Raw genomic sequence first — 26,203 nt, 5'->3', positions numbered from 1 at the left:
AGAAGCAGCTGAGAATGTAACGTGACACTCACGGTGTGACTTGCTCCAGCTCGTCTGAGCGTCTAATAGTATGGAAATAGTTCATGGTTGTGGTCTAACAATTTTCTATGTGTTTAGAGAAACTCCCTTTAAGAATAACTTGGGACATCCATCAGATGAAGAGTCGAATCTTTACTTGGATACAGCACTTGTACATATCTGTACAAAGCTCCTACTGGGGGGGTTCAAAACATGAGGAAAACAACACTTCTAAAATGGAGCAAATGACAAATGAAACTAATTAAATGCAAAGTCAGCTCCACAGAGGCGCCCTGAGGGCAGTTTCCCCACATATTGTAGGGTGTGCTGCCGTCCCGTTTCCAGTCCTACCCCCAAATATTTAGATCCCAAAGCTGTAACTGCTCTAACGTTTTTCTTCTACAGGCAGAAGTGGACCTCCACAAAGGTCTTCCATGATCTTGGTCCTGAAGTCACACAGACCAACGTGTTTTCCTTCTACGTTTTATTGTGTTTTCTGCTGTCTCCTCATGGGTTGAAGAACACTTCCTGTGCTCATAATAAACTTAATAATAAATGATTGAAAGAGGGTTGTTTTCATTTCTAGTTGGATGAACTGGAATTCAGCCACTTAGTGACACTTGGCCTATAATTTACCTGGGTGTGTCTTAATACCTGAGTTTTATTCTATTCTTTCATGCGGACATATAAATACATATTTTTAAGTGATGTTTAAAGTGCATTTATCTAGCCCCTACTCTTTTTCCGTCTAGTGGTCATGCTCCGTGGAGAGGCCGTTGCGTGTCTCTTCCTGCAGAGGCGCTGTGGCGAGCTGTCGGCGGCTCCTCGGGGGCTGCCGGGCCCGCCCACTGCGCAGCCGTGTCCGGGGCCTGCTGAAAAGGAACTGCGCAGGGGCGCTGCACGGCAGAGGGGGCGCACTGCGGGGCACAGGAGATTGAAAGTTGGACTAACTGCCGTATAATTACGACCAGCTTCTATTCTTTAGCACCAAACATGACAGCGACTGTCATTTCTCCCTTTCTCGAATACAGAGAAGTCTCCAACAAGGTAAGCGACGCCTCTCGGGAGCAAAAGTCCGAGCGAGTCTTTTTTTTTTGGGGGGGGGGGAAGAAAACATGCTAGTGTTAGCCTAGCTACTTTTCTTACTGCAAGTTTCATGTGAAGTTTTGACGGTAGCTACAGTAAGTTACGCGTCTCTCTAACTCGTCAACGTTTAACGACATACAACATTTGGAAACGAGTTAACATGAACAATAAGTGTTTTGCGCTGCTTGCTAACTTGTTCACGTTGGCGCAAAGTGGCACATTGCGCGTTTGTTAGTTGTGTCAGTGATGTGACGCGAACGCACTGACCGTGCACACTGAAATATGCTAAGCTAGCTAGCGTTAATGTGAAGCAGACCAAATACCGTTTGACTTTGTCAAGTGTTTGAATGTCGTCCTTAACAGCGTTAGGATTGTTTAGCAGGTAAAGCAACTCCAGCGTTAGCCATTTAATATGAACTAGAGTTAACTAGTAGCTAACTTCCTCTCCGTCCGCAGTCTCTCAATGAACTTTGTATTAAATGTACTAGTTAGTTCTGCGTCACTGAGTTATCGTAGTGACGCAGTTCAATAAGTAAACTGTGGTGCATGGATTTATCTAACCAGCGTTTAGTTTTTTATTTTTAATATTAGCTTCATGTCCTCGAGACTTATGAGCTGTTGAAGCAGCAACTGTTGAGTTTTAGTAGCCACCTGATCAGTCGGTGCGTTGTAAACCCGCATGCGTTTACGGAAGTGCTTATTCTCACCCCATACTGTAAGAAACCCCGTGAGATGCTGCTAAACAGCCTTACCAGTCTAAATGTATGTCAGTATCTCGGATTGAATCAAGTATTGAGTCATCACGGAGCTGCTGAGTCTGATTATGTCCAGAACAGAAGGTATTTCTCGGTGTGTTCATGTTGACATGCTTCGCAGGTTTAGACTTGTGAGGACTGCACATTTATCGGATCAGTCTAACAGTTGCTGACAGCTACTGATAAAGTAATGTTAAGTAATACAGTTTACAGATGCATCACTTATTGCAAGAGCAGAATGAAATGTGCACAATAGTGGTGTCAAGGCAGTGTTCAAAGGGTCTACTCTGTTGCCAGTACTTGTAGGCCATAATTTAATATGCATTAAACATACACACTTGCACAATTGATCTGGACTGCTTTCTGATGTCTTTAGAGTATAAAGATTTGTATGACTTTGGTTTATCATCTAGCCTTTATTTCAGATTCTGCTTTAGAAACTACTGTGTATACTAAGATATACGCTACTATAACAGTAAAATATATGCATATTCTCTATCATTAAAGCTGGTGGTTTCAACAGTTTTTTTTTTTTTTTTCCTTTTTTTTAAATTGACATTTATTAACATTTCCCCAGGTACAGTTGGTCCAGACTTGGCTAATATTAAAGAGTAAAAAAAAAAAAATGTTGATAAATCATTGTTGACCTTAGCTCCAATCCAAAACTGTTTCTAATCTCCCATGCACCTTGTGATAATTTGGACTAGGTTGTAATTGCTCAAAAGCAGAGCCTGATTTTCAGTGTGGGTTTGCAGGTACCGATTCTAATGATTCTTGCAAATCTAGTTCTTATAATGCAGGAAATTCCTGCACACATGTACAGGAATTTTAAATAAGTCCAAAGGCTGGGCACACTCTCTGTAACTATCTCTGTCTTTTGCTGTTGCAGCATCTCTCACTAGTAAGGTACAGTCTGTTTTCAGTAACATGAACATAAAAGCAACATGGACTGCTGGCTAAAATGTAAATGTAAGCTACATCAACTGAAGTTAAACTTGTCAATAAAAACAAAACACTGAGGCCAGAAGAAGAGCAGTGCAAGAGGTGTCGTTAATGTTAGACATGTTAGACAAGTAACAGTAACGTTACAAAAGAAGCAGATTAAGCTTATTTGTAGCTATACCATTAAAATGTAAATATTCAATCAAAATAATAAATGTTTGCATGTGTGGAAAAAGTTCAGCAGTACTAAATTACATATAGTACATATAGCAGTCTGTCAGAGACTTGCATTAACATTACATTCATCTGGTTTCTGGTCTGTATCTTTGACCATGGGTCTCACACATGCTTGCTCAGAGCAGACAGGAAGAAGATGTTTCCACATTAGTTCAGTCTATCTAATCTATAGGAGTATGCTTCCATAAAATCCTTTCTGCAGGATTGTGTGGAGGCATGGCCACATTTATTTGAAATTTGAAATTCAGTACTTCTGTTGAAGGAGAAAGGGACAAAAATGTGTGTGTGTGTATATAGTTGAAATATACTGTGCATATAGTAAACTAAAAATGTATATAGTTCAGACAATCCCTGATGCAAAGTCAGCAAAGGCTAATATGTGAATGTGGATACAGCACACAAAACGGCATTGATATGAAATTCAGATAGACTCACAAAGGGTGACTATACTTTCACATACTGATGATTAGTATGGATGACATGCAGTGCTTTTTAAAACTATTGTTTCTTTTTACAGAGCAACAAGATGTTGAACTACAGCAGCAACAGTGGTGGACCTCAGCTGACGTCTGTTCCGTGCTCCAGTGCCAACCTCTCCTCTTGCACCCCCACAGAGTCCCTGCTGGACAGGAAGGTGGTGGGGGCCCCCTCTCCAGGAAGCTTGTTCCAACGCCGCCACTCGGTCAGTCTGCCCAATGCAAAGTTCAGCCAGAACCAGTTTATCAGCAGCCTTAAAACAGATCCCTCATTGTTGCTGGGTAACAGCTGCAGCGGCAACAACAAGGAGAACCGTTTCCGTGAGCGCTCCTACTCAGAGCTGGGGGACAGGCTGCGTCCTGGCACTCAGGTGTGCGTGGGTGGAAGCAGCCAGGTCAACTCAAGCCGTTACAAGACGGAGCTGTGCCGGCCCTTTGAGGAGAACGGCACGTGCAAGTACGGTGATAAATGCCAGTTTGCCCACGGCATGCATGAGCTGCGAAGCCTGAGCCGTCACCCCAAGTACAAGACGGAGCTGTGCCGCACCTTCCACACTATCGGTTTCTGTCCATACGGTCCCCGCTGCCACTTCATCCATAATGCTGAAGAGCGTCGTGGGCCCCCTCCCCTGTCTGCTTTTAACAAGATTGAGCGCCCTCGGCTACAGCATAGTTTCAGCTTCGCTGGATTCCCCAGCTCCAGCGGCTCCCTGGACAGCCCCACCTCAGTCACACCTCCGCCCTTGTTCTCCACTGGAGAACTGACAGAGTGGCAGAGTAACCCCTTTACCTACTCAAGCCAGGAGCTTGCCAGTCTGTTCTGCACGAGCTTGGGACCCCCACCTGCCTCTGAGCCTCAGGGTCCAGCCCCAGCCTCTCCACCCACACCCTGCCTTTTCCATCTCACATCAGAGAGCCCCCTCAGCCCCCCTGACTCTCTGCCTGACCAAGAGGGTTACCAGAGCAGCTTGGGTAGCCAGAGCGACCCTGAGTCCCCTCTGCTGGATGCCTCCCGTCGCCTCCCAATCTTCAGCAGACTCTCTGTGTCTGATGATTAAGATGTCTGCAGCCCTGGGTTTAAGATTGGAGTGGTGGAAAGAGGGTGAAGGAGGCAGGGATGAGACCACTTACTTCCCTGACTCCCTTGTCCTCTCAGCCCTGTTTACAGGAGAAGTCGACTGCTCTGTGAATTATTGTAGTCAGTGAGTCACATTGGAATACCAGATGCCTTCTCATCTATCTTGTTTGAGGATTGTCTTTTATCCCACCCCACCCCTCACCCCCCCAAATCCAGATCAAGTCTCTTCAGTATGATGAACAGTTGGTAAACCAGCATCATCTTCATGTATAGGCCCTGCACTGGTGCCATGGTGGGATAAATGTGAAAAAGGAACTCAGAGATTATAAAGTAGTTAATTATGATGTATTTTGTGCAGTAGGAGTGGCAACAGTATGTGTATCTGAACCCCTCCTACTAGCTTACGACAACTCAGTGTTCAGCCTTTCGTAGGATCGTAACCGTGAAATGATCAAGAGAATGTGTTTGACAGATTCTAAGTGCCTTGTGAAGTCAGCAGTAAGTTTAGACTTTCTTTTCACCATAACCGTTTGCTTGTTTCCATAGCATCACAGTGATTGTGTGTTTTTAAGAGGCCAACTAACATATTGCTTTCCTTTGCCCCTATGTGCCTAATTTCATCCACATAGTGATCAGCTGTCATTCTCTGTTTGCTGTGAAAGGGGAAAAAAAACAGCACTGCACACAATCTCTGAATGATTCCAAATGATCTCTTCAGTTGCAGGTTGAGTTAAAGGGTCATTTCATCCAAATTACAAGAAGACCACACTTGGTAGTGGCCAGAGTGAAGTTTTGGTTTAATTTACCCATGTTTTGGAGAGGTTTATATTCAGAGTGACATTCCTGAATCCCTGTCACTGTGAAACAGATGTTCACAGTAAAGTCTGTAGAGTAGTAATAGCAAATTAAATTTGTAAAAAAAAAAAAAAACATTCAGTGCCAACGAACTCACTTTTTCTTTTTTCTTTTTTTTGATGTGGGTGAAATAACTCGTTATCAACCTGCCAGCAGAAACCAGCTGTGTTAATTTGCTGCCTTTTATCTCTGGAGTTCAAACTCTGCTGCAAAGTGCTGATCTACCCCCCCACAGATCAGTTGTGTTTCCGAGGTGACGTCTCAGTCCATTGCCTTAAATAGATGTTAGATTCTGTTGATTCCACGGTGTTCAACATCATCATCATCATCATCATTATTATTATGTAATGTTATTATTATTATTATTGTTGAGTTTATTTCCCGAAGCCTTAGTAAGGGCTTCGGCTGTCACTGCTTATTTATCAAAAATGTATTTATTGCTGATCTTAAGCATTTTTATTTTGTATTTATCGCGTTAATGAAACAATAGAATATATTTTCTTTTATGTTAAATTATGATCTTCCATATTAATCACAAGATTGTGAAGACCTGTTTGTGGTATTTTTTATTTCCACAGTTAATATATTATACTGCAATGACATTTCTTTTTTAACACTTGATTTATTTTGAAAGTGAATTTTAATTTAAAGGCGAAAGTTTAGTATTTATTGTTTGCTTGTCCCTTACATTGGACTGCAGGTGGAGGCTATACGTTGCAGTCTGAAGGCACACAATGAAAAGTGTTCATGTCAATGCCCTGGTGCACACTACAGGCAGGATGTTTTTAATTAAGGTTACTTGTGAAAGCTAATACAATACAGTAATTGCAAACTAATCAGGTAACTAAGCTTGGCCTACAGCTGAATACAGGGTTCAGGTGGTTCGGCCTTTACAGAGTTCCTACAGCTGACATAACATGCAGTATTTATTAACCTATAAACACTGCACAGTATTAGCACATTAGAACTGAACAGCAATATATTTGTGTCAAGTTCCTTACTGATCTAGTGAATCTCACATCAGAGTGTAAAAACTCAACAATGTTGGAGCAAAATGTGTGTAGGAACCCTGTTTACGCCTCTCGAACACCGTACCAAATGTCAAACTTCCAGTTAAAAATGCAACATGCTAATCTTAGCTTCTGGCATGTTCAGGACTCTCATTCCTGCTGCAGATCTGAGTAGCATCTTTGATTATATACAGTGTATACTGTCCCCACCACTGTCTTTTACTGGGATGAATTCTCATTTGATTATCAGCCATGGAGTTTTGTAGCATTTTTAAGCTCTTCTTTTGAAAGAATAATAGCAGCATGCCTGTAATACAGTACCGCACACACTTACTAGCACTTTGAGTCATTATTTATGACTGATGATTATGTAAAGGTTATTTTTTTGACCACTTTTTCCTATGAAGTGCCTATAAATACATTCCAGGTTCCCCCAAATGTTGTGCCTTCATATGTTTTCTATACAGGCCTAAAATGTATTCCTGTAGGGTTAGAGGATTAACACATGAAAAGTTGAACTGTTGAATGTATTGTCCAGCAGCAGTTGCTGTCACTACAGTAATCACTTTGTTCATGGTTTATTTTGTAATGACAGATTGCAGTTAAAATTAATAAAACATGTATTTATATTGAATGTGTGAGTTCATCTCGTGGTGCAGCATGAAGCTGATGCAGCAGGATATCACCGTGCCAAGGTTACTTATTACAGGCTAGAACCATGGCAGCCTGCTTACTACACATCATGTGACATTAGAGCTGTTCAGTTTCCAAAGGATGCAGCCTTTTCCAACCAAGATTATTATCTTAGGTTAATTAACCATTTCTGATGAATCTGTGTGCTGCTGCAGCGTTCTAAAGCCCACATTGCTTTCTTGCTTTCAAAGTTCAGTTATCTAAACAATGATCTCTGCACTGAAACAGGAACGGTTGACTGGTGACTTATTAGCTCACTTTTAAACTCATTTGTGTACCACAGTGTAATGAGTGGTGGACTGGACGGCAGTAAATGTGACCAAAAATACACGTAGACCCTGGAATGGTGCTTTATTGTACTGTATAAATGCCCCATCAAACCAACCCTGGTCTATGACAATACTGAAATCAGAACACTGATCTACTGTCAAATCAATGTTGCTCTGTTTTTATTGAACTTGACTTAACTTCAGAGTGTACTAGATTTCCCAGCATGCATTGGCTGACAGTCAATTTGAGGGGGGAGTCTTCTTTGGAGAATTTTTTTGCTATTTTTTGGGAGCCCCGGGGAATGTTTGCCATAAATGTTACAATATGATTATTGTAACATTGTTGCCTGAAGCTGTGTATTTGTTCCACTCCACCTCTGAAGCAGATCAGTCATATATGTCTAATTCAGACTGTATCTCACTATGTCTTCATTCCAGTAGTCAGTGCTTTCTAACTTACTTTTTGAATTTGCCACTGGTGCTTTAAATCACAAGCTGCTAGTGATGTTAATGAACCAAGTCTCCACCACTAATCCCAGCCTTATTTCCTCAGAGAAAAGTAGCTGATCGGAAGCTCGGCCCCCGAGTAAACACAAGCTCCGAGGAGAGAGTTTCTGCTTTCCTTTTAATACTCTGACCCCTGAACCAAACAGCATCTCTTGTGTTTCTTACCTCCCAGTCCTAATCCAGCTCAGAGCCTGTGGTCTCACTCCTCTGTCCCTGCTGTTTCTTTAACCCTGTCAGCTGTTAGTGGAGCTGAGGGGAAAATAAACGGGCAGAAATATTTGGAGACACTGGCAGGAAAACTTTACATTTAATAGCTGCTGAGAGGAAAACATCTGCGTTGAAGAAGGAACTTTAGACCGAGACAAACCCAACTCTGGGCCAGAGCCTTACCTGTTAAACTTTTTAGTATCTGAGGAGAGAGTGATCAAAGTGGGATTTGTCTGTCAACACAGACAGACACACATCCTCACTGTTGTCAACATCTGCCAAATTACCAATGACCTAGTTGATCCACCATGAAAATGATTCCAGTTCCTGACTTTCACCGTTGTCGTTGGCAACATTAAGTGTCACATTAGTGCGAACCCTGAAAGTACAGACGCACAAGAGTGGACAGAAGTTCATGAAGAGCAGCTGCATTCTCTGTTTGACCAGTGTGAGACAGAGTCTGAATGTGTGACGTTCAGAACAAATGTTGAGGAGCAGTGAGGTCACACACGCCTCGCTGTGTCCCTATGTTCACAGTGCAAACAGATTTCCCCGGAGCCAGCAGGTGTGAGCACAGAGGACGCGTTTTGAAAGACAGGATGAGGAGTACAGGGAAAGAAAAAGCAAGTTGGGGATGGATCCCGCAGCGAATTTCTCCTGGCAACACCACACGACACACATTCCTGCGATGACACGTAACGTGTCGATCCAACATTGTCTGGGAGAGCGCCACTCACTTTTTCCATGATATTGAATTATAGCTGATCAGCATCAGTCTGACACAAGTAATGTGGAAGTGGAGACTTCAAAAGCAGAGAAATGAAAGCCGCCGCAGACCGAGGACACAGCTACTTTCTGTTTGCGTCCATGAGGGCTTCCTTTATCTTCCTAGCACAGTCATGAGACCATTAGGCTCCAAATTCATGCTGACATTCCCAGATGAGTGACAAATTGCACTGAGTTGCCACTTTGTTTAGTGCGCCTAATGCAATCTGCTGAAAACCAAGAGCCTGATCAAAACAGGCCGTTCACAGTGGGCTCACTGAATGAAAATGATGTACACAGTGTCACCACATGTCAACCTAACATGGGAGAGCAGCATGTCAGACAGCGCTCCCTCCGCCACCGTCATCGAAACACCAAATGAGGAAGCATCTGTATGGCTACTAGCTGTTTCTGTGGCTACTGTTTACAGCACCTAAGATGGTAACGCTGCCTATGAAAGCACAGCAAAGCCAGAACCCCCCCCCCCCCCCCCCCCCCCCCCCCCCCCCGCATGGTGTTGAGTCCACTTCTTCTATCAGAAATGACAGATGTTAAATAGCAACAGCTTTACCACAACCCTCCCAGCCTAACCGTGCCACTGCACCTGCACGCCCCTGCTAATCCTGACATCCATAATTACAGCTGTTTATAAGAGCTACAACTGTGTTGTTCAAGTCCTAAACACTCTTTGTTTGCACCGCAGGACAGGTGACTGCTCAGAGGCAGAGGTGAATCTGACAGGCTATTCCTGTGTGTGTGTGTGTGTGTGTGTATTCTCTGCGTGAGGACTTTGCTCTCTGCAGAACAAGCCTTGTGACTCTGCTCCAGCTCTTGCCACAGATTTTCCAGACGGGGCTAATCTAACCTCCAGGTGCCTCGCTGCTCTGTGGGGACACTGGTCAGTATAACGGCTGACTGCACAACCATCCACTAAAACACACTCCTCATTTATATAAAATACACATTTCACTGCAAATTTATGACACCACCTTTAGATTGTGACTTACCATTTCAAATGTTTATATTGTTATATCACTTTACATATGCTGTGTATTCAGTTTGGGCTTCCGTGACTAATAAATGAGCTTGTTCTGCTGTGCTGAATTAAATAGGCACCACCGCATAACTACAAGGTTAGCTATCTGGGTCTGCAGTGATGTGTGTGTTTGTGAGGAAGAACACTCCTAAACATGCACACACACATTCCTAAAAGACTGAGAGAGAGAGAGAGAGAGAGAGAGAATGGGGATGTGTGTAAAGAAATATGATATCAGATAACAGCAGCAGTCCCACAAGCTGCATACAAACAGCACAGTGACCCAGTGCTCCTGCAGCTGAACTGTGTCTTTCTGCCCTTTGGTTAGAGAAACCAGGATGAACCACCAGAAACAACACCATTGTTCAGCTTATTGTTCTGGCCAAACTTACCCCGAAGGCTCTTGTGCAGGGGAACACAAGTCATGGGAACGGGCGCCTTGGTGACAGCCTGTCAGAGCCCGTCAGTGACCTGCAGGCCCGATGGGTCATGTCCAGTGCAGAGCGTGAGCAGCCGAGTGCTGAAACCGACTCCTGCCACGTTCCTCTGCCCGGCCGGGAGCCAGCACTGCAGAGTGTATAAAGAGACACCTGTGCAACCCAAACGCTTAATAAAATAAAGAAGCTTTTATCACATGATAACACACTCAACACACTTTCTACAGCATGTCTGAATTTACATGTACATGTACACAATAAAGGAAGCAGGTGGTAAGACATGAAATAATAATATTGTACATTCTCAGACGGGAAAGCTGTGTAGTTTCCTCAGAAATCTGTTTTATAACATTACCAAACTTGGGGTGAAATCTCAAGACGGAGGAAACAGCATATGTTTGGCATTGTTCTCGACCTACCTAGCCTGCCTGTTATTTTGTGAATTCTCTGAGTCATCACCACCAGGCTGGGGTCCAACCCTGTGAATCACTGCCCACATCTCTGACTTCTGCAAATAATGCCTCCAGGTAAACAAAGTGGAATGAAACGACAGCTCCCCTTGTAAGACTGGCAGAAGTCCCAGTAATGACAACAAGTGTCAGCCGTGTGAAGAGAAACCTAAACAGACCATGAGTTTTTTTTGTCTGTGACTGTCTCTGTGTGAAATGTAAATGTAGGTCATGCTCAAAGTTACACTGTGGCCTGGTTTTCCAGAGACCTGTTAGACACATAAGAGGCTAGAATTTTAGAAGTCATTTCTGGGTTTAGTTTGGGTCAAACACTATTTAGACTAAAATGTGACTATGCCATAAATTACACCAACAACTGGAGCTGTCCTTTTACACAGTAAAGCCATGCAGACAGAAGTCATCACTTCACATGTGACTGACTGACACTGATGAACATGCCAAGTTTTCTAGCAGTTGCATTTTATTATCGATGTCGAGAAGTGCAGAAAGCTGCCTGTGAGCCGAGAATGTGAGCAAATGTCAACACGTCAGTGTTTCTATACCTTAGATATGAAGTTCTGATATCATCTGTACACAAGTGAGTTTCTCGGTTCTGCATATCTGATCAGATATATATTTATATAAAGTCTATAGTAATGACTTCATGTGGGATTTTATTTTTAGCTAAATGTGGACACTGTATGTGTTATTAGTCTGTATATTGGTTTTTATTAACACATTTCTTTAACGTAATGCTTGGAAAGACATGTGGTGGGGTGACTGGTAAAAACGGTCCCAGGCTGAACCATGAAGGTAGGGGCTACAGTATGTGGAGTGTCCTTTAACCATTAGGTTGCCAGTGCACCCACTGTGTTCTTCAGGTGCAGTGTGTTCTGTAGTTACTGTCATCATATGGTGTGCAGCAAAAACAAAGGGAATGTGTGTCATATAATCAGCCACTATGGCACTGGCACACACACACAAACAGATTATAGCAGTGTTTGGTCAGTTCAGTCCGCAGATCTGTTCAGGTTGTAGCTGAATTCAGTCCGCACCCTGATTGGCTGGAGGCCTGGATCAGTGCCCCTATACAAGGTTTCCTGACTGTCGTTTCCTAGAAAACACACAGAAGACAAATAGAGACAGTCAGTCAAACACGTCAGCTACCAGGGTTCCCTCAGGACAAATGAGATATGGTTTGTGTATCATCTTAGTCATCTTTTTCCAACTGAGAAAAGATAAGCATCAGTGTCATGTCCTTAGCTCGGAACATCACAAAGACTGAAGACTGTGGATACTTCCAACGTAGCTCTGTAAAACATGCAAAATCCGCCTCAACAAATCTTGCGTCTTGTGTGTGAAGCACATGTACAACTAGAACTATAAAAAAAAATTGGCACCTACATCTTTGTGCACAGCCATCTCTGCAAATGCATAGTAAAAACTGTGTCTGCGCTCAAATACTGACGGTCCTGGTATTGTGTAGTAAGGAGAAGATTAACATAGGATAAGGGAATAAATTCTGAAGTAGAGAGGATATCAATCTTGATCCTTACATGATAATCATCTTCCCACACTCGCACACAGTGACAGGCTGCTCTGCGCAAAACCACCAGCGGTGAACCCATGCATCAGTAACAAAGAGCTGGGACCGTGTTGGCAGAGCCGGAGGAAGCAGTCTTCTCCTGCTTTGTTTCCACCACTCACCATATGGGTACGGACCACATAAACATTTACAACAATGCTGGTCCAAAACTTTATAAAACAAAACCAGCTGAAGGAAAATGGGGGATGGATTACTTCCATACCTACTGACGTCAGCAGAGGTATTTTTAAACCGTTCATTTGTTTTGCCATAATTCCTAATCGTTCTTCAAAGAGATGAGAGAGCAGAGAGGACAGATAGCAGCAGATCTTAGTCTGACTCATTGAAAACATGAGAAATCATAAGAGGTATGACCTTAATAATTTGGACCACCTTTGTTTTGGCAGTGGCTACATTAGTACCTTGAAGTATCTCAGGACAGTTAAAAAGTACCAGAGTCTGCTCTTATTACAAACTGTGGCTTCAGAGGTGATTCAGACTTCAGTTGTTGCACAGTTTGTGTTTTTGACTACATTTAAAATGTATTAAGTGGCAATGAATTCCTCCATTAGTGCCTTTCATTTTTGTTCTTTAAGAACTTTTTTCAGTAAATTCCTGGTGTACTATCACCGGTCTTTTACCAAAAGGTGCTTTGCAGGTACTCTACCATAAAGACCTGTACTGTAATTGATGATGTTCTAACATCTTTGCACAGGATCTCTGAAGCTGTTCTTCGGTTCCTGGTCACCCCTTGTATCTTGGTTACTTAGCTTCAGGAAACAAGCATCTCTATGATCTCTTTGTCTTCTTTCTAAATCAGCACCACTCATTCACAATAAAGGAGCACACTGTGTTCCTGGGAAGTAGATTCACAAGTGGCTTTATAACCTCAGCCAGATGTATGCTTTTACACAAACACTTCAGCAATATAAATACCAAGGAGTTTGGTTAGACAGCATATTATCCTACAAAACTTAAGTTGAACATCATGCTCAAATAATCAATCTGTGGACACGGACTGTCCAGAGCAACAATGACTTCTTCTGGAAAAGCAAACTGCCAATTAATTTTGAGTTAATTCAGCAAGCACTCAATGGACAGGAATGTCATAAAAGACACACACAGTTGCAGCTTGGAATATCTGGACTTATTCTGAAATAAAAATGTAGCAGCTGCTACACTGTGAGTGCTACAATGCCAGGAGTCATCGGGATCAAATTGTTAAAGAGTAGTTCAGGGAGCATGACGCATCATTGTCACACATGGATTGGCCACCACAGAGTCCTGACCTTAACCCCACTTAGAGTCTTTGGGATGTCCTGAGAAGACTTTGTGCAGTGGTCCGACTCTCCCATCATCAATAGAAAATCTTAGTGAAAAGTAATGCAACTCTGGACGGGAATAAATGTTAAGACACTGCAGAAGCTTATAGAAACTACGGCATGGTGAATGAGTGATGCAATCAAAGCTAAAGGCGGTGTGTATTTATGTCATTTATAACTAACTGCAAGTTGATTTTAAACGTGTTGAGAGATACAACCTTATCTAGATTTTTGTGTGATTTCATATTATAGTTTTACAAAGTTAATTAGAACCTAACTAGGAAGTAACTGAGGTTCACACATGTGCAGAGAGGAAGCAAAGACATATCTCAGGCAACCACTGTTCACTTCCTCCAACACTGCAGTTTCCACAATATCTTTGATACACGCTAAAAGCCAGACAGAAGAAGTTGACCTCTGACCCTACACTACAGTACAGTACAGTATGAATCAACAACTCCCCGTCTAGGCCTAAGAGCTTTAACCCTTGGCCCTCTGGCTTGAAATACACAGAATATCTAAAAGAAGCAAACACTAAACACAACATCCAGTCTCACAGTCCCAACATGTCGCTAACATTCCCACATGTTCACACACCCACAAGCCTCCAAACACACAGAGTCATGCAGCGAAACAGCGGGAAGGGCTGTGTACACAGGAAGCAGTCTGTTCTCCAGCAGTGTGCTAAATCTTGATGTGAAATTAATGTTCCATTTCACTTCTGCTCAGACTCTCATCAGACCACAAACACAGCACCATAGCTGCTTTGGACCACTAGTTTTACCCAGTGTTGGAAAGTTAAGTAGTTACTCTATAGTAAAGTGATTTTAAAATTTTGAGGTACATGTATTGGGTTATTTCCATTTTATGATACTTGTGTACTTATTTTTCTGTATCACTACAGAGAAATGTTGCACTTTTTTACTCCTGAATTCTTCCATGCTGTTATCTTTTAACACTTTTCCACCTGTCTAGACCTATTAGTCCTTGTCTGAGATTGCCTGTGTGCCTCTACAGGCCTTTTCTAACTGAATGTCTATTGATGCTAGTGTCAGCTGCTGTTACTTTCTTTTAAGGAGTGTGATTTGCTTAGAACAGGGTTGTAGTGTTTTTTAGTAAGCAGCAGCTTTCTTCGTGCTGTCCTGTCATAGACTCCCTGCTTCTTCAATGTTTACATACTGTAGACTCATGAACACTCATGTTAGTCAGTTCCAATGATGCCCTCAAATCTTTGTCTGTCACTCTGGGTTGTTCTTTTACCTTATTAATTAGTGTCTGTTGTGCTCTTGGGGTCATTTTGACTGGCCGCCCACTTCTTGTTAGAGTAGCCACAGTCCCAAACTGTCTCCTTTTGTAAATTGTTTGACTAACACTTCCAAACTAATTTTCTTAACTTATGCTAACGTCTGACTCTAATTTCTTGAGTTCATTATTCAAAGGATTCACATACTTTTTTCACTTGCACTGTGAGATTTTAATGGTTGTGGTTTAATAAAAACATGACAGATCTGAATTTATTTTGTGTTATTATTTTAGGCACAATATATTTGTCAATACTCTTGACTTAGATCTGGAAGTTTAGTCATGGCAACTGGACTTCCTTTAGTTAGGTGAAACGTTTCGCTACTCATCCAAGTAGCTTCTTCAGTCTGAAGATAGTTGGTTAGAGGCCGCAAATTTATGCTCCAAGGCTGGTTTCACTCCACCCCTTGCCCTGAATAGGCTCGTTAGGTGAAACAAAGGATGGGGGGGATGACTTAGATGAATATCAGATCACATTTTATGAGAAATTAATGCGGAAAACCATGAAATTCTAAAAGGTTTATATACTTTTTCTTGCCACTGTACATCTAGTAATATGTTCACAAACATGGACATTTTTTCCTTAAGTCTTGTCTTCAGTAAGTGAAAAGCTGACCTGTTGGGTTGAGATGAAGTGACTGACTTGGCTAGTAAGCAATATCCCATTTTTCAAGGGTTTGGGGTTCAGTGTCTCCTCGGGACACATGTGGCCAGAAGTCGGGGAACTGGAAGTTGAACCTCTAACTCTGGGGTTTGTAGATGACTGCCCTACCAACAGTCACCACATAACATAGCATTTTGCTGAATCTGAGCAGAGTATAGTCTTTACAATTCAAAATTCATCCCGACACTTTCATCAGCAGCCAGGTCATTAACAAACATCAGTGACACGCTTTTTCTGGCACCCATCCATGGTATTTCCCATGCCATTAACACTGCCCACACCACTTTTAACAGATAATTCAGTAGCCTTTGAATCATGAGCTATTTCTCTTTTTTTTTGCTTTGCTCTTCACATTATTACTCCACACTGCTGTATTCCTAGATTCAGATGGCGTCACCTCCAGTCTAGCTTTCTGTTTAACTGGTTACAGTGAGCTCCAAAATCCCCTTTCCATACAGGGCCACACAGTTGAAGCAATGTGGGACTTGCCCACTCCAGATTGCTTACTCTCTATATTGGGAATACAAAACTGTCCTACATCAAAAACATTGTTCTACATTACTGAATAAAAATGTTCCTGCCATTCTCCACGACATAAGCGTAAGACAAGCGAAGGGTTTTTGTCAAAGAACTGTAACACCAACTGAATATTACTCTGTATCTCATTGTTTATCCACACCAGCAGAAAAGTAAGAACCATAGCTTGTGGTTTAGGGTGGGTAAAAAAAAAATCCAAAATCACAAAACAAGTAAATAAATTTCAAGCTATTCTGACAAAGAAAAAACAGGAAAACAAGAATAGACATGAGGACGGAGATGGGGAGGGGCCAAACTGGAAAGAGGCCGATGAATTAAAGTCCTGCTGCATACTGTATCCTCCAGTGTGTGGCTGCCATGAGTTTATGCTGAAGCCAAGGCAGGCAGAAGGAGAATAATCGTGCCCCTGTTTGCTGTGTGAAACTTAAGAGTGACCACAGAGTGAATAATTGGCAGAGTGGGTAGGGGGAACTGGGGGAGTAGGAAGCAGCAGTAGCCTATGGGAACACTAATATACCCTTAGAGATAAATTGCCAGTCCTGGCTTTGATTGCAGTGAGTGGTGGATTTCATTCACGACCACTTGCCCTCCTTTGCCTACTAGACCACTGTCATCTACATCTTCCCACTCACATTTCATCACCCTACCCAACCACCACAGACCCACAACTGCCCTCTCTTTTCATGCTTAACAGCTGGGTGGTTGACACTGCAGTTGTTCACAAAGCTATGGGAATGCAAGATCAGAAGAAAGGGCCTCTAGTGTGGCAGCAGTTTCATTTTGGCAGGGATAATGCCCTGGAGGTGTCTACTCTCTCACCACCATCACTCATCACGTTGCCCCATAGAGCTTTAGAGCCACTGAGACTGAAAGGGATGTTTTCGATGTGTTTGTGCATTTCACGTTTCTTTCTTAGGAGAGCTTGTAAAGTAATTCATTACAGTATATCTTGGGTGCAAGTGAACCTGGTTCACCTACTATAGGTGCAGCAGAGCATACATACTGTAACTAGTGCAATGTGAATATAAATTGCAGGGTGTGGTGATTTGTAAATACAGACTTTAATCAAGTAATATATTGATGAAAAGCAGGGTGATGTTTCTCTAAAACAGGTTCTGAGATTTGCATGTTCGATAGAGAACTTCTCTAATCATGCTTGTCACAGACTTTGTATGGCCGAGCCAACTGATTTCCTTTTAGCTCCATCCAAGAGTGAAATCTTGGGTGGATCTTTTTTTTTTTTTTTATCGTTCATGATTTTATAGCCATTCCTGGGAAAAAGTGTTTTGCCCTAGTGTGTCACATGACAAAATGTGTTTACTTTCTTACTTTTGCCCCCAGTACATCTAACCATGTGTGAACATTACCACGACTTTACTAGTGCATTTTCACTTGTCCTAGATGTTCTAAGTGTCTCCCACTTATTGTCAGCAGAGCCCTGAATTTTACAGAAATTATTTTTTAGGTGAGAGAGAGCGAGAGAGATAGCTTTCCAGTTTCCTCTTCTTGTGGTCAGTGGACCTGTTATGCACAGGCTTTATGTTAACAATGTGCAGTTCCTCTTAATGGATGCCTGCATTTTTGTTTGCTAAACACAGCTAATGTCCAGCAATAAATGAGACTGAAGTAAACAAACTGTAGGTTTGAAAACACATGTCTGCCATTCTTTGGCTAATAATGTTGATAAGTAAGAAGCTCAGTGTAGGGTTCCTACAGTAGGTTCTTGGAGGCCACTGATGGTCGGAGCCTGTAGTGATCTGAGATTTTGCAATTGCTGTAATTACAAAATCACTCAAGCTAGGAAGAGTCTGCTCAATTAACAGCATTTCGTGTTTTTTGTAGGCTTATTAATGAGCATATTGGCAAAAACTGTACCAAGACATTGAAATTATCAGAAAGAGGAAATGACAGCAACTGGTAAGGCTTTTCTTTGCTAGATTCACTTCTCTATCTACAAGAGCCCTGTGTAAAACCCATTTTCCTCCTTTCACATGAAAGATATTACCACATTGATGTTAGGTTAGGCAGTACCTGGAACCTACATGAAATGGTACAGAAAGGCTAGACCCAATGAAAGCATCATAGTATGAAACAGTAAATCCAAATGAGACTAATCTAAAACAGTACGTGGCTAGTTACACTACTGATTAAGAGTAGTGTAACTAGCCACCACAAAAAACCTACTGGCATTGGAATGTATTGAAATGCCATCCTGGATGAGTTGCCTGTGACTGTCTGTTCAACCTTTGTAGTGTCCAGGTATCGCCTCATCCCACCAGTAGTGACACTGACCCTAGCCAAATGTAAAGCTATTGAAAAACAGCCAGAAAAGATGAGGAGGAAGCTCAAAAAAACATGTCAGTGGCCTCCATCTGTTTTGGGGGTGAGTCTCTAGTGCACCTGTTGTTAATTTCATTAACATTAAACTAGCCGAAACTGATTAACAACCCCCTCTGCTACTTAACTGACCAGATCAGTATCCCAGACATTTAATTGACTTCATGTTATGCTCTGATTTAAAAGTGTTTCTTTAATTTCTAAGCAGTGTATTTGCTACGGGTCAATGTGTGAATGTATGTGTAACTCACCAGAAGATCAAAAATGAATACACACATTACTGTGTATCATCTACTCACTCCCTTGAATGTTTCATCCTTTTAATTGACATTATAAATCTAACACTGATTTCCCCTTATATATTTTCATTTAATTGACATTACTTTGTAGAAACCTGTTTTCACTTTCACTTTTTCGACCATACAGCTATATGCTCCATAGTTTTATTTTTAGGAAAAAAAAAAAAATTCCAAAATTGACTTGGGAGTGAAGTGGCTTAGAAGGAGAGAGAAATGAAGAGTGAGTCCCAAAGAGCAGGAGGAGGGCAGTGCAGAGTTAAGTCTTGAAGAGAATAAATTAAAAGTGGCTCATAATCACACAGCAAGAATGCAGTCAGTGTATGCTGTTAAACACTCCCTGAGCCTTGGCTCCACTTCACTCTCAGCACTGCACACAAAGCCCTCTTTGTTCTTCTGCACTACCCTCCCAGACTCATTCTCTTCTCATCTCTCTGCTTTTCATTCCTTCCCTCCTGTCTCAGTCTGGCCCTTTTTTATTCAACTTTCATTCTCCTGTTTTTCAGTTGTGTTTTTTTCTTTTGCCCCCCTGGGTCATTTCTCAGATGCTGTTATTGAGAAAAATGCAACATGAGCATGACAGCAGAGGAAGCTGAAGTTCCTAGATAGCCAGCATAACAAGCAAGCAGACATTCAGAATACCAGGGGGATAGCTGAAGCGAGCCAGGTGCTCCCACACAGACCAGGGAAGTGTTTAAGAGAAAGTGTTGCTAAAGAAATCCTGAGCTGACAGACAACGCAATTCAAACTAAAATCAGACAAAATGTTCATGTCAGTGGGCTCCATCCTAAGTTGATGGTTATGATATTTTAACTTTACTGTAGTTTATGAATAACATGTCACTGCTTTAATTGGTGTATAGCGGCAGGGTTTTATTGTCAGCTGTGTGACCCCTCAGATGCTGTCCATTGAGTGTTACTATAGTGTCATTTCACTGGTGTAAATGAGTGTTTCTTCCCCACCATCTATCTGCCATGCACATAAAAATGCAGTGTCAACAGTCAGTGCTGATGCAGAAATGTTCATGCCTTTCATATAGTGAATTTGAAAGTAGCAATGTAACCATACTCCCTGACTTTAATTGTTTTGGTCATTGTCACAACTCATAGAAAATGCTAAAGTTACATAAATATTGAAAGACCCTTGTGTAAATCCAAATGGGTTTACAAAACCCAAGGCATCCAGGAAGCAATGACTCAATAAAGGGTCTAATATTGTGAGAAAAGCTAAGAAAGCTAGTTTCTGCTGGGACTTCCTCAATGTTTTCAGTCCAGCAAGGTCATTCTCTGGGCCCTCTTCTGTCTTTGTGTTCAGCTGTTTTCACAGAAACACACTCTTCACCAAACTGTCAAACAAAAGCATATTGGTGATGTCTTCACTGTCTGAGTTATGTAAAGAGGAGGTTACACAACACAGTTTAATTCTCTCCATATTTAGGCAGTGTTTGGAGGAAGGAAATAAAACATCTACGGTATGAATCATTGCTACATCATTCTGTTTCAATCAGTTAGGGCTGCTTTAAAGATCAGATGGACACAGTTACACTCAACTGCTCTGGCATGCAAGGATAACATCTGCTCATCACCACGTCATGCAGAGCAGTGCAAAGTCAAGATGGTTAATGCCAAACATATTTGCCAAACCTAACAAACAGGTAGTTTTTAAATGCGTTTTAGGCATGCTGTTCAGGTTTTCCAACCTTGAGGGTAGGAGCTCATGTGCGGTATACTGCACATGACTTTATATGATATACTTCTAACAAAATAAGTTACACTTTTGAAATCATTTATGATAATAATATGTGTATATGTACAGTAGATAAAACACAGACAATGTGAAAAGTATTGCATGTCAATCTCTACAGACATTGTCCAAGAAGAAAACCGTTGGTCATGAAATAACACAAAACTGCAGATGCCAACGAGCAGAAAGAGATGATCCACACCCTGGATGGGAGTTACCAACTGTTTATGAGAGTTGAGAAAAACACATTTGAAAATTATTAGTAATCAGTGCATGTTTTCATGGTTGTCTGTCTCTAAATGTCAGCTTTGTGATAGACTGCTGACCTGCGCAGGGTGTACCCTGCCTCTCACCATATGACAGCTGGCTCCAGCCCCTCCATGACCCTCAGCAGGAAAAGCAGTTAAGATGTGCATTTTCCTTGATAACCAAACACGTAGACCCATAAATCCATTTGTTTATTCTATCGCAATATTGCCCACAATAACCACTGTAAAAGCCACTTTTTCACTAAATTGTGCAGCCCTTGTTGGAACCAAAATAAATGAGTTTGGGTCAGATGGGTACACCACGATTGATGTGGGCCTGGCCAGGACTCCCACAGTGACTACATGGTCCTGACCATGAAACAGAGATGTGGATGTGCTAATATGGGGCTGCAGAGGTACAAATGATGTATGAAGATCGCATTGATTGATGGCAGTAGAATGCAAGCACAATACTGATAATTATGACTGTCACTCTCACAAGTTCCATAAGAGAGTTTTTAAAGAAAAAAAAAGTGAGTGGGGGGTGAACGAGGAGTTGACAGGGACACATCACAGAGAAGAGGAGAGCCTCTAGGATGGAAGCGATTCCCTCACACACTCAGTATCTGGAAATCTTTAGTTGGCAGAGCTGTGAGGCTGAGGGAGGCCAGGCTCCCATGACCAAACTGCTGTGAGGCTGAACTGCATTACCGAGCTGGAATAAGTCTCCCCTGTAATTTAACAGTTTGATTCGATTATTGGTGTGTTTGTGTTGGGTCAGGGCCTTTGAGAGGAGGGGGCTAATTAGCATTATTATCTAAGACTTCAAACATGTCTGGGCACACAAGTAGGTCAGGCTCGGGATATGGGGGTGTTGTAATGTCAGGCACTCTCACCCTGCTGCCTTCCCCTATTCCTTTGCTCTTTCTTCCCAGAACGGTTCCCACACAGTCCTACAGATGACACTATGATGCTTCTGATGATTAAACTTACAAGAGAGAAAAAGAGAGAAATCTATACCACATCTACACCACCAAAACTATAAATGTGTACTGGTCTGTGGGAAGAATTATAGGCAACTGTTCCGGCAGCGCATATATGAGTATGTAGATTATGTACTTTATGTAAATTATATGCCTGTCCCCTTTGTAGGTGCTTTTGGCAGCAGTCAGCGGTCAGCATGGACACTGACTGGTCAGCAGCACTACAAAATCAGTCCTAGCTGTCCATAAATTCTTACAAAGAAGCATTTTTTATTTTATTTTAAGAACTAAAATTCAGAGCATCATCAGCATTCCTAACTGAGGACATCAATCCTATATACATCAAAATGCTAGAGAGCTCCACAGGTATAACTGGTTAGGAGTTTACAGGAGGTGGCGTTTAGATTACGACGTGGACAGATGTGTGTCATGTGTGTAAATATGTACATATTTTGATCAAGTAACAGAGTCTAATAGAGTCCGCAAATATAAATCTAAAACGTTCTTGTCATCTTCACTTAAGATGTCCTGGTTTCCCCAGGAACTGCCATGATAAGTCTGTGCAAGTTCTCCTGTGTTAGATACTCAATATGAAATGAGCTAGCTCCTTACACAGTGGGACAGTTGTGAAGTGAGAGCACATTTTTCCTCCCACATGGTCTGTCAACTTGGCCACTCCAGGCAGGCTCATAAATAATCCTGAAGGCACTAAGTGAATTCCCAGGCATGCAGCATCTTGCTAAGGTGCATCATGTATCTCTCTCCTCTGGTTAGCTCTCTTCCCTGCCGTCTTTCTCCTCCCGGCCATGAGCCAAAGTCTGCTTTCCATTTATTTTCTTAAAAGAACGGACATATTTGCATCAGTTCCAGTCTTCCCACACAAGCTTACCTCCTTACATAAGCTCTCCCTGAAAGACCGGGAGGTACACAGCAAAAGTGGGTCAAAGAAGACTCCTTACTTTAAACTGATCATTCAGTTTAAAGTACGTGTTGTCAGGGTTTTATGGCACAGAGGACGTCAGCTGTTGTCAGCCACACAGCAAAAATATTTATATTCAAATGGACTCAGCTGAAATAGTCAGCTGACTACAGAAAGTATGTCTTTGCTCTTGCACATTTCCTTTACTGAAACTGGCATAGATGCAGTTCCTTCATCCTGCAACTGAGTGAGTTACAATATTATAATTATAATGTCTTTTGCACAAACTAAGAGTTAGAATTCAGACATACTTAACCTGACAAATCTTCAGCTTCCCACAGTCAGACACCACACACAGTCCAATGCAAGTATACAAAAAAAAGTCAGTTTTGCACATTGTTATGTTCAAGAGTGAATCAAAATGCGACACAAGCGTGAGCTGCAATATGAGCATTGTCGTTAGAGGCCTAAACCAACATGAGCAAGCTGACCCCATCTGATTGGGTTGACTTCCAATTAAGATAACTGCCAAATCAATGGAGTTCTACCTGAACATGTCTGTATACAGCATCATAATTTTGATGCTTCGTCATCTCTTCATACATGGAGGAATATAACTTAAAGTTCTTCAAACTGTAAAATATGTAACCTGCAGCAGACCACAGCAATACACTTTTCTCCACAGACACCATGTTTGTTTCCTATTGTGACTATTGAAACACTTGAGAGTTCAGTAGCCTATATCATGACCTTGTAGGAAGAGCTCAATTACCTTTTCAGTAGAGTAAAAGCTCATGTTGAGTATGTTGACCAGGGATGTGCGTTATTGGCAGTGGTCTTTTCTACTTGCATTAATTTAAGTAAAAGTAACTGCTGCTAAACATCTATTAGTTTTAACTCCAACATGATCTCCTCAGTTTCAGTTACTCTTGTTTGTTGTACCTCAGAATAATTCAACACAGTGGTGAAGAAGCTGAACACAGAGCCATACAAACACCAACTAGCAGTTTGGTACAGAGGAGGTGGTGTTGCAGAGCAGCACAGACACACAAGTGCACAAGTATAAATGCTCAAAATGACGTGGCCACTTGAGTAGACTACAGCACAGGCTCAGTGTTCAACACAGGAGCATAAATCAAGGGGTAATCCAAACGTTTGCGCCAAAAAGAACATTCAGTTTGGTTTAATAATACTTTTCAATCCCACATAATCAATTCCAGGTCAAAATAATGTTTGTTTCTCCTGTTGTCAGGGGCTGTAATGATCATTTGAAATGTTTCCAGATTGGGAGAGATCAAGCTTTCCCCTGCTGGTAAGTGACTCTGGATAGGACAGCTAACTAAAACATTCAAAGCTGAGACGCAAATGTCCTGCATCTGTAAATCTGGCAAACCCCAGTCATGAAAACTCATGACAAAGACAGCGACTGTTTTGCAATGCCAAGCAGCAGCAGAAGCTCCCTTCATGGAAGTGATACGCACTGGACAGAGTCGAATGAGATCACTGAATGACACAACAAAAACGGGGAAGTCTCGGTTTTACAGTCACAAATGGCAACGTCATGGTTTAGGAGAAAGTGTCTGACACAGAGAAAACCATCTTCACACACTTGCTTTACCTTCTTGTTGAGTTGTGTACTCACTCCTTTGCACTCAAATTGTTCTTTTAGATTCTGGAGGGGGAAGTTGTTAAAGCCTAGAAATGTGATTTTTAGACAGTCAACACAGAACATTCATACATTCATTCTTTTTCTTTTTATCAGGTGAGCTACAGGACATGTGTTTATAACCTGAATTACTGCAGTTTGATTGAGCTTGTAAATTCTAGCATTGTATCATTTTGGGTTTCTTGTCCATCATGTGCTACACATTTTGTAACATTACCAGTCTTGATGGGAAGTGTAATCTGTTGATGGGAAGTAAAAACATTGCACAATGGCCTCTTGTTCCAGGCAATTTCCAGTTCCAAAAAAGTGATGACTGGAATGCCAATTGTGTTTATTTAAATATGTTAAATGGACTTGGCTCAGGGTGTGTCAGCCATCTGTATCTATCTACACGAAACCTTGGCATGAGGATGAGGGAGGGAGCATGCCCTGTATGTGAACCTGTACCACTATTATACAATGTTGTTTCAGTTCATTTGGCTCAGGATGATGGCACAGCACTGGATTATGGGAAACTGGCTTAGTCTTAAGCACCCAGTATTGTAAACAAGGAGAGGTAACTGAGATCAATACAGTAATGTTCACTGAAACTGTATTTTTGCTGCTTGTCAGAATCCATGACTGCCACCTCAGTGTTTTGTTTCAACTAGCAGAGGAAGGGGAGGAAATGAACACACTCCAACAATGTTCCTGGTTCTAACTCTATAGAAGAACATCATTACATATCTCGCTAAACAGTTGGAATTTTTTCCCATTACTTGGATGCAGAAACTATAGCATTGAGAACTATAGTGAAGTTAGATGTCTGCAAAAAGAACTAAACTGTGAAAATCTTTTAAAAGGTTAGTGAGGTCAGCCTTATGAGTTTCTGTTAGAACATGTGATTGCACAGTGGCAATAAACCGTTTGACAGAGTGTGCTCTTTTATTAGACATGTTAACCCTGATGACCTTCAGGTGAGGAGGAGTGCAACCACAAACTGCAGTCACTAGGTTTAAATGCCCATTTACTTGGCAGGTCAACAATATGAAAATTCATGTGGCCCAAAGAAAGAATGGGAACCATTAAAGGGCTGCCTAACAAGGCTGTTTACCCTCACTGGACAATGAGAATTACACAAGACCCTGTTGAACAATTCATTTAATTGGCAGGTCAGCCATAAAATCAAACACAAGAGGTAACATTTGGTTCCAGACTCGGTTTTGCTTTTGTCTCAATTTTTAAGCCAGGACTGTAATAATACTGACCCCTCTGTCAGGACAGCGGGGTCATTATTATTGTACTTCTCTATGAGGATGCTCTCTGTCCACATAAACAGTATACCTACATAGTTTAAAACATATAAAAGTTAATATTACACATATTGTATTAGATTCGTTCACCTAGACCGTCACCTTCACTTCAATTCAATCCATTTTATTTCTTAAAAGATTCAGGACAGATAAAATTGAGCCAGCAAAAAGCAAAATATTTGCTTTCAACTGACGTACGTTGTTAGGGATAGTAACTGAGGTGTTAGTAGAAAACTTACATAATTTAATAATCAGTTGAAAGCAAATGTTTTGCAACACATCTAACAAGTGAAGATGTCAGATATAATCTAAATTCATGTTGTTGACAGCATCAGTCCAGCTGACAGCTTGTAGCCTTTAGCTACTGAGCGAACACTGACAGACTGACAGGACTACTACTGTTCAGCTCTGAAATCTCACTGAGGTGGTGACTCAATTAAAGCATTTTACTAAACAACACACTCACCACTCTGTGAATAAGCAATTCAC

At 41.7% G+C, this 26,203-nt stretch overlaps 2 protein-coding genes across 2 annotated transcripts in view; one reads left to right on the top strand and one right to left on the bottom strand.

Annotated features, from left to right (window-relative positions):
• The first annotated feature begins 885 nt into the window (after window positions 1-885).
• Window positions 886-7,091, top strand: zfp36l1b (zinc finger protein 36, C3H type-like 1b). The gene is made up of 2 exons (XM_026341480.1): window positions 886-1,065; window positions 3,556-7,091. The coding sequence occupies exons 1-2, from the start codon at window positions 1,012-1,014 to the stop codon at window positions 4,570-4,572; spliced, it is 1,071 nt and encodes a 356-aa protein (XP_026197265.1). The 5' UTR covers window positions 886-1,011; the 3' UTR covers window positions 4,573-7,091.
• A 3,474-nt stretch (window positions 7,092-10,565) lies between these two features.
• The window catches only part of rad51b (RAD51 paralog B), a 29,602-nt gene continuing 13,964 nt past the window's right edge, over window positions 10,566-26,203 (bottom strand). Inside the window, exon 10 of the mRNA XM_026340701.1 lies at window positions 10,566-11,934. Within this exon, the coding sequence (XP_026196486.1) occupies window positions 11,831-11,934 (104 nt within the window). The 3' untranslated portion in view covers window positions 10,566-11,830. The remainder of the gene's footprint in view (window positions 11,935-26,203) is intronic.

Source organism: Anabas testudineus, chromosome 24 (genome assembly GCF_900324465.2).
Source record: "Anabas testudineus chromosome 24, fAnaTes1.2, whole genome shotgun sequence".
Classification (NCBI taxonomy): domain Eukaryota; kingdom Metazoa; phylum Chordata; class Actinopteri; order Anabantiformes; family Anabantidae; genus Anabas; species Anabas testudineus.
Note: the sequence above shows the minus strand (reverse complement) of the source record. Positions and strands in the feature narration are given on the sequence as shown.

Excerpts from the sequence above, each read along its gene's own strand:
- zfp36l1b (XM_026341480.1), top strand. The coding sequence starts at position 1,012 with ATGACAGCGACTGTCATTTCTCCCTTTCTCGAATACAGAGAAGTCTCC. Across the intron at positions 1,066-3,555 it reads ACAGAGAAGTCTCCAACAAG|AGCAACAAGATGTTGAACTA; the intron begins GTAAGCGACGCC and ends TTCTTTTTACAG.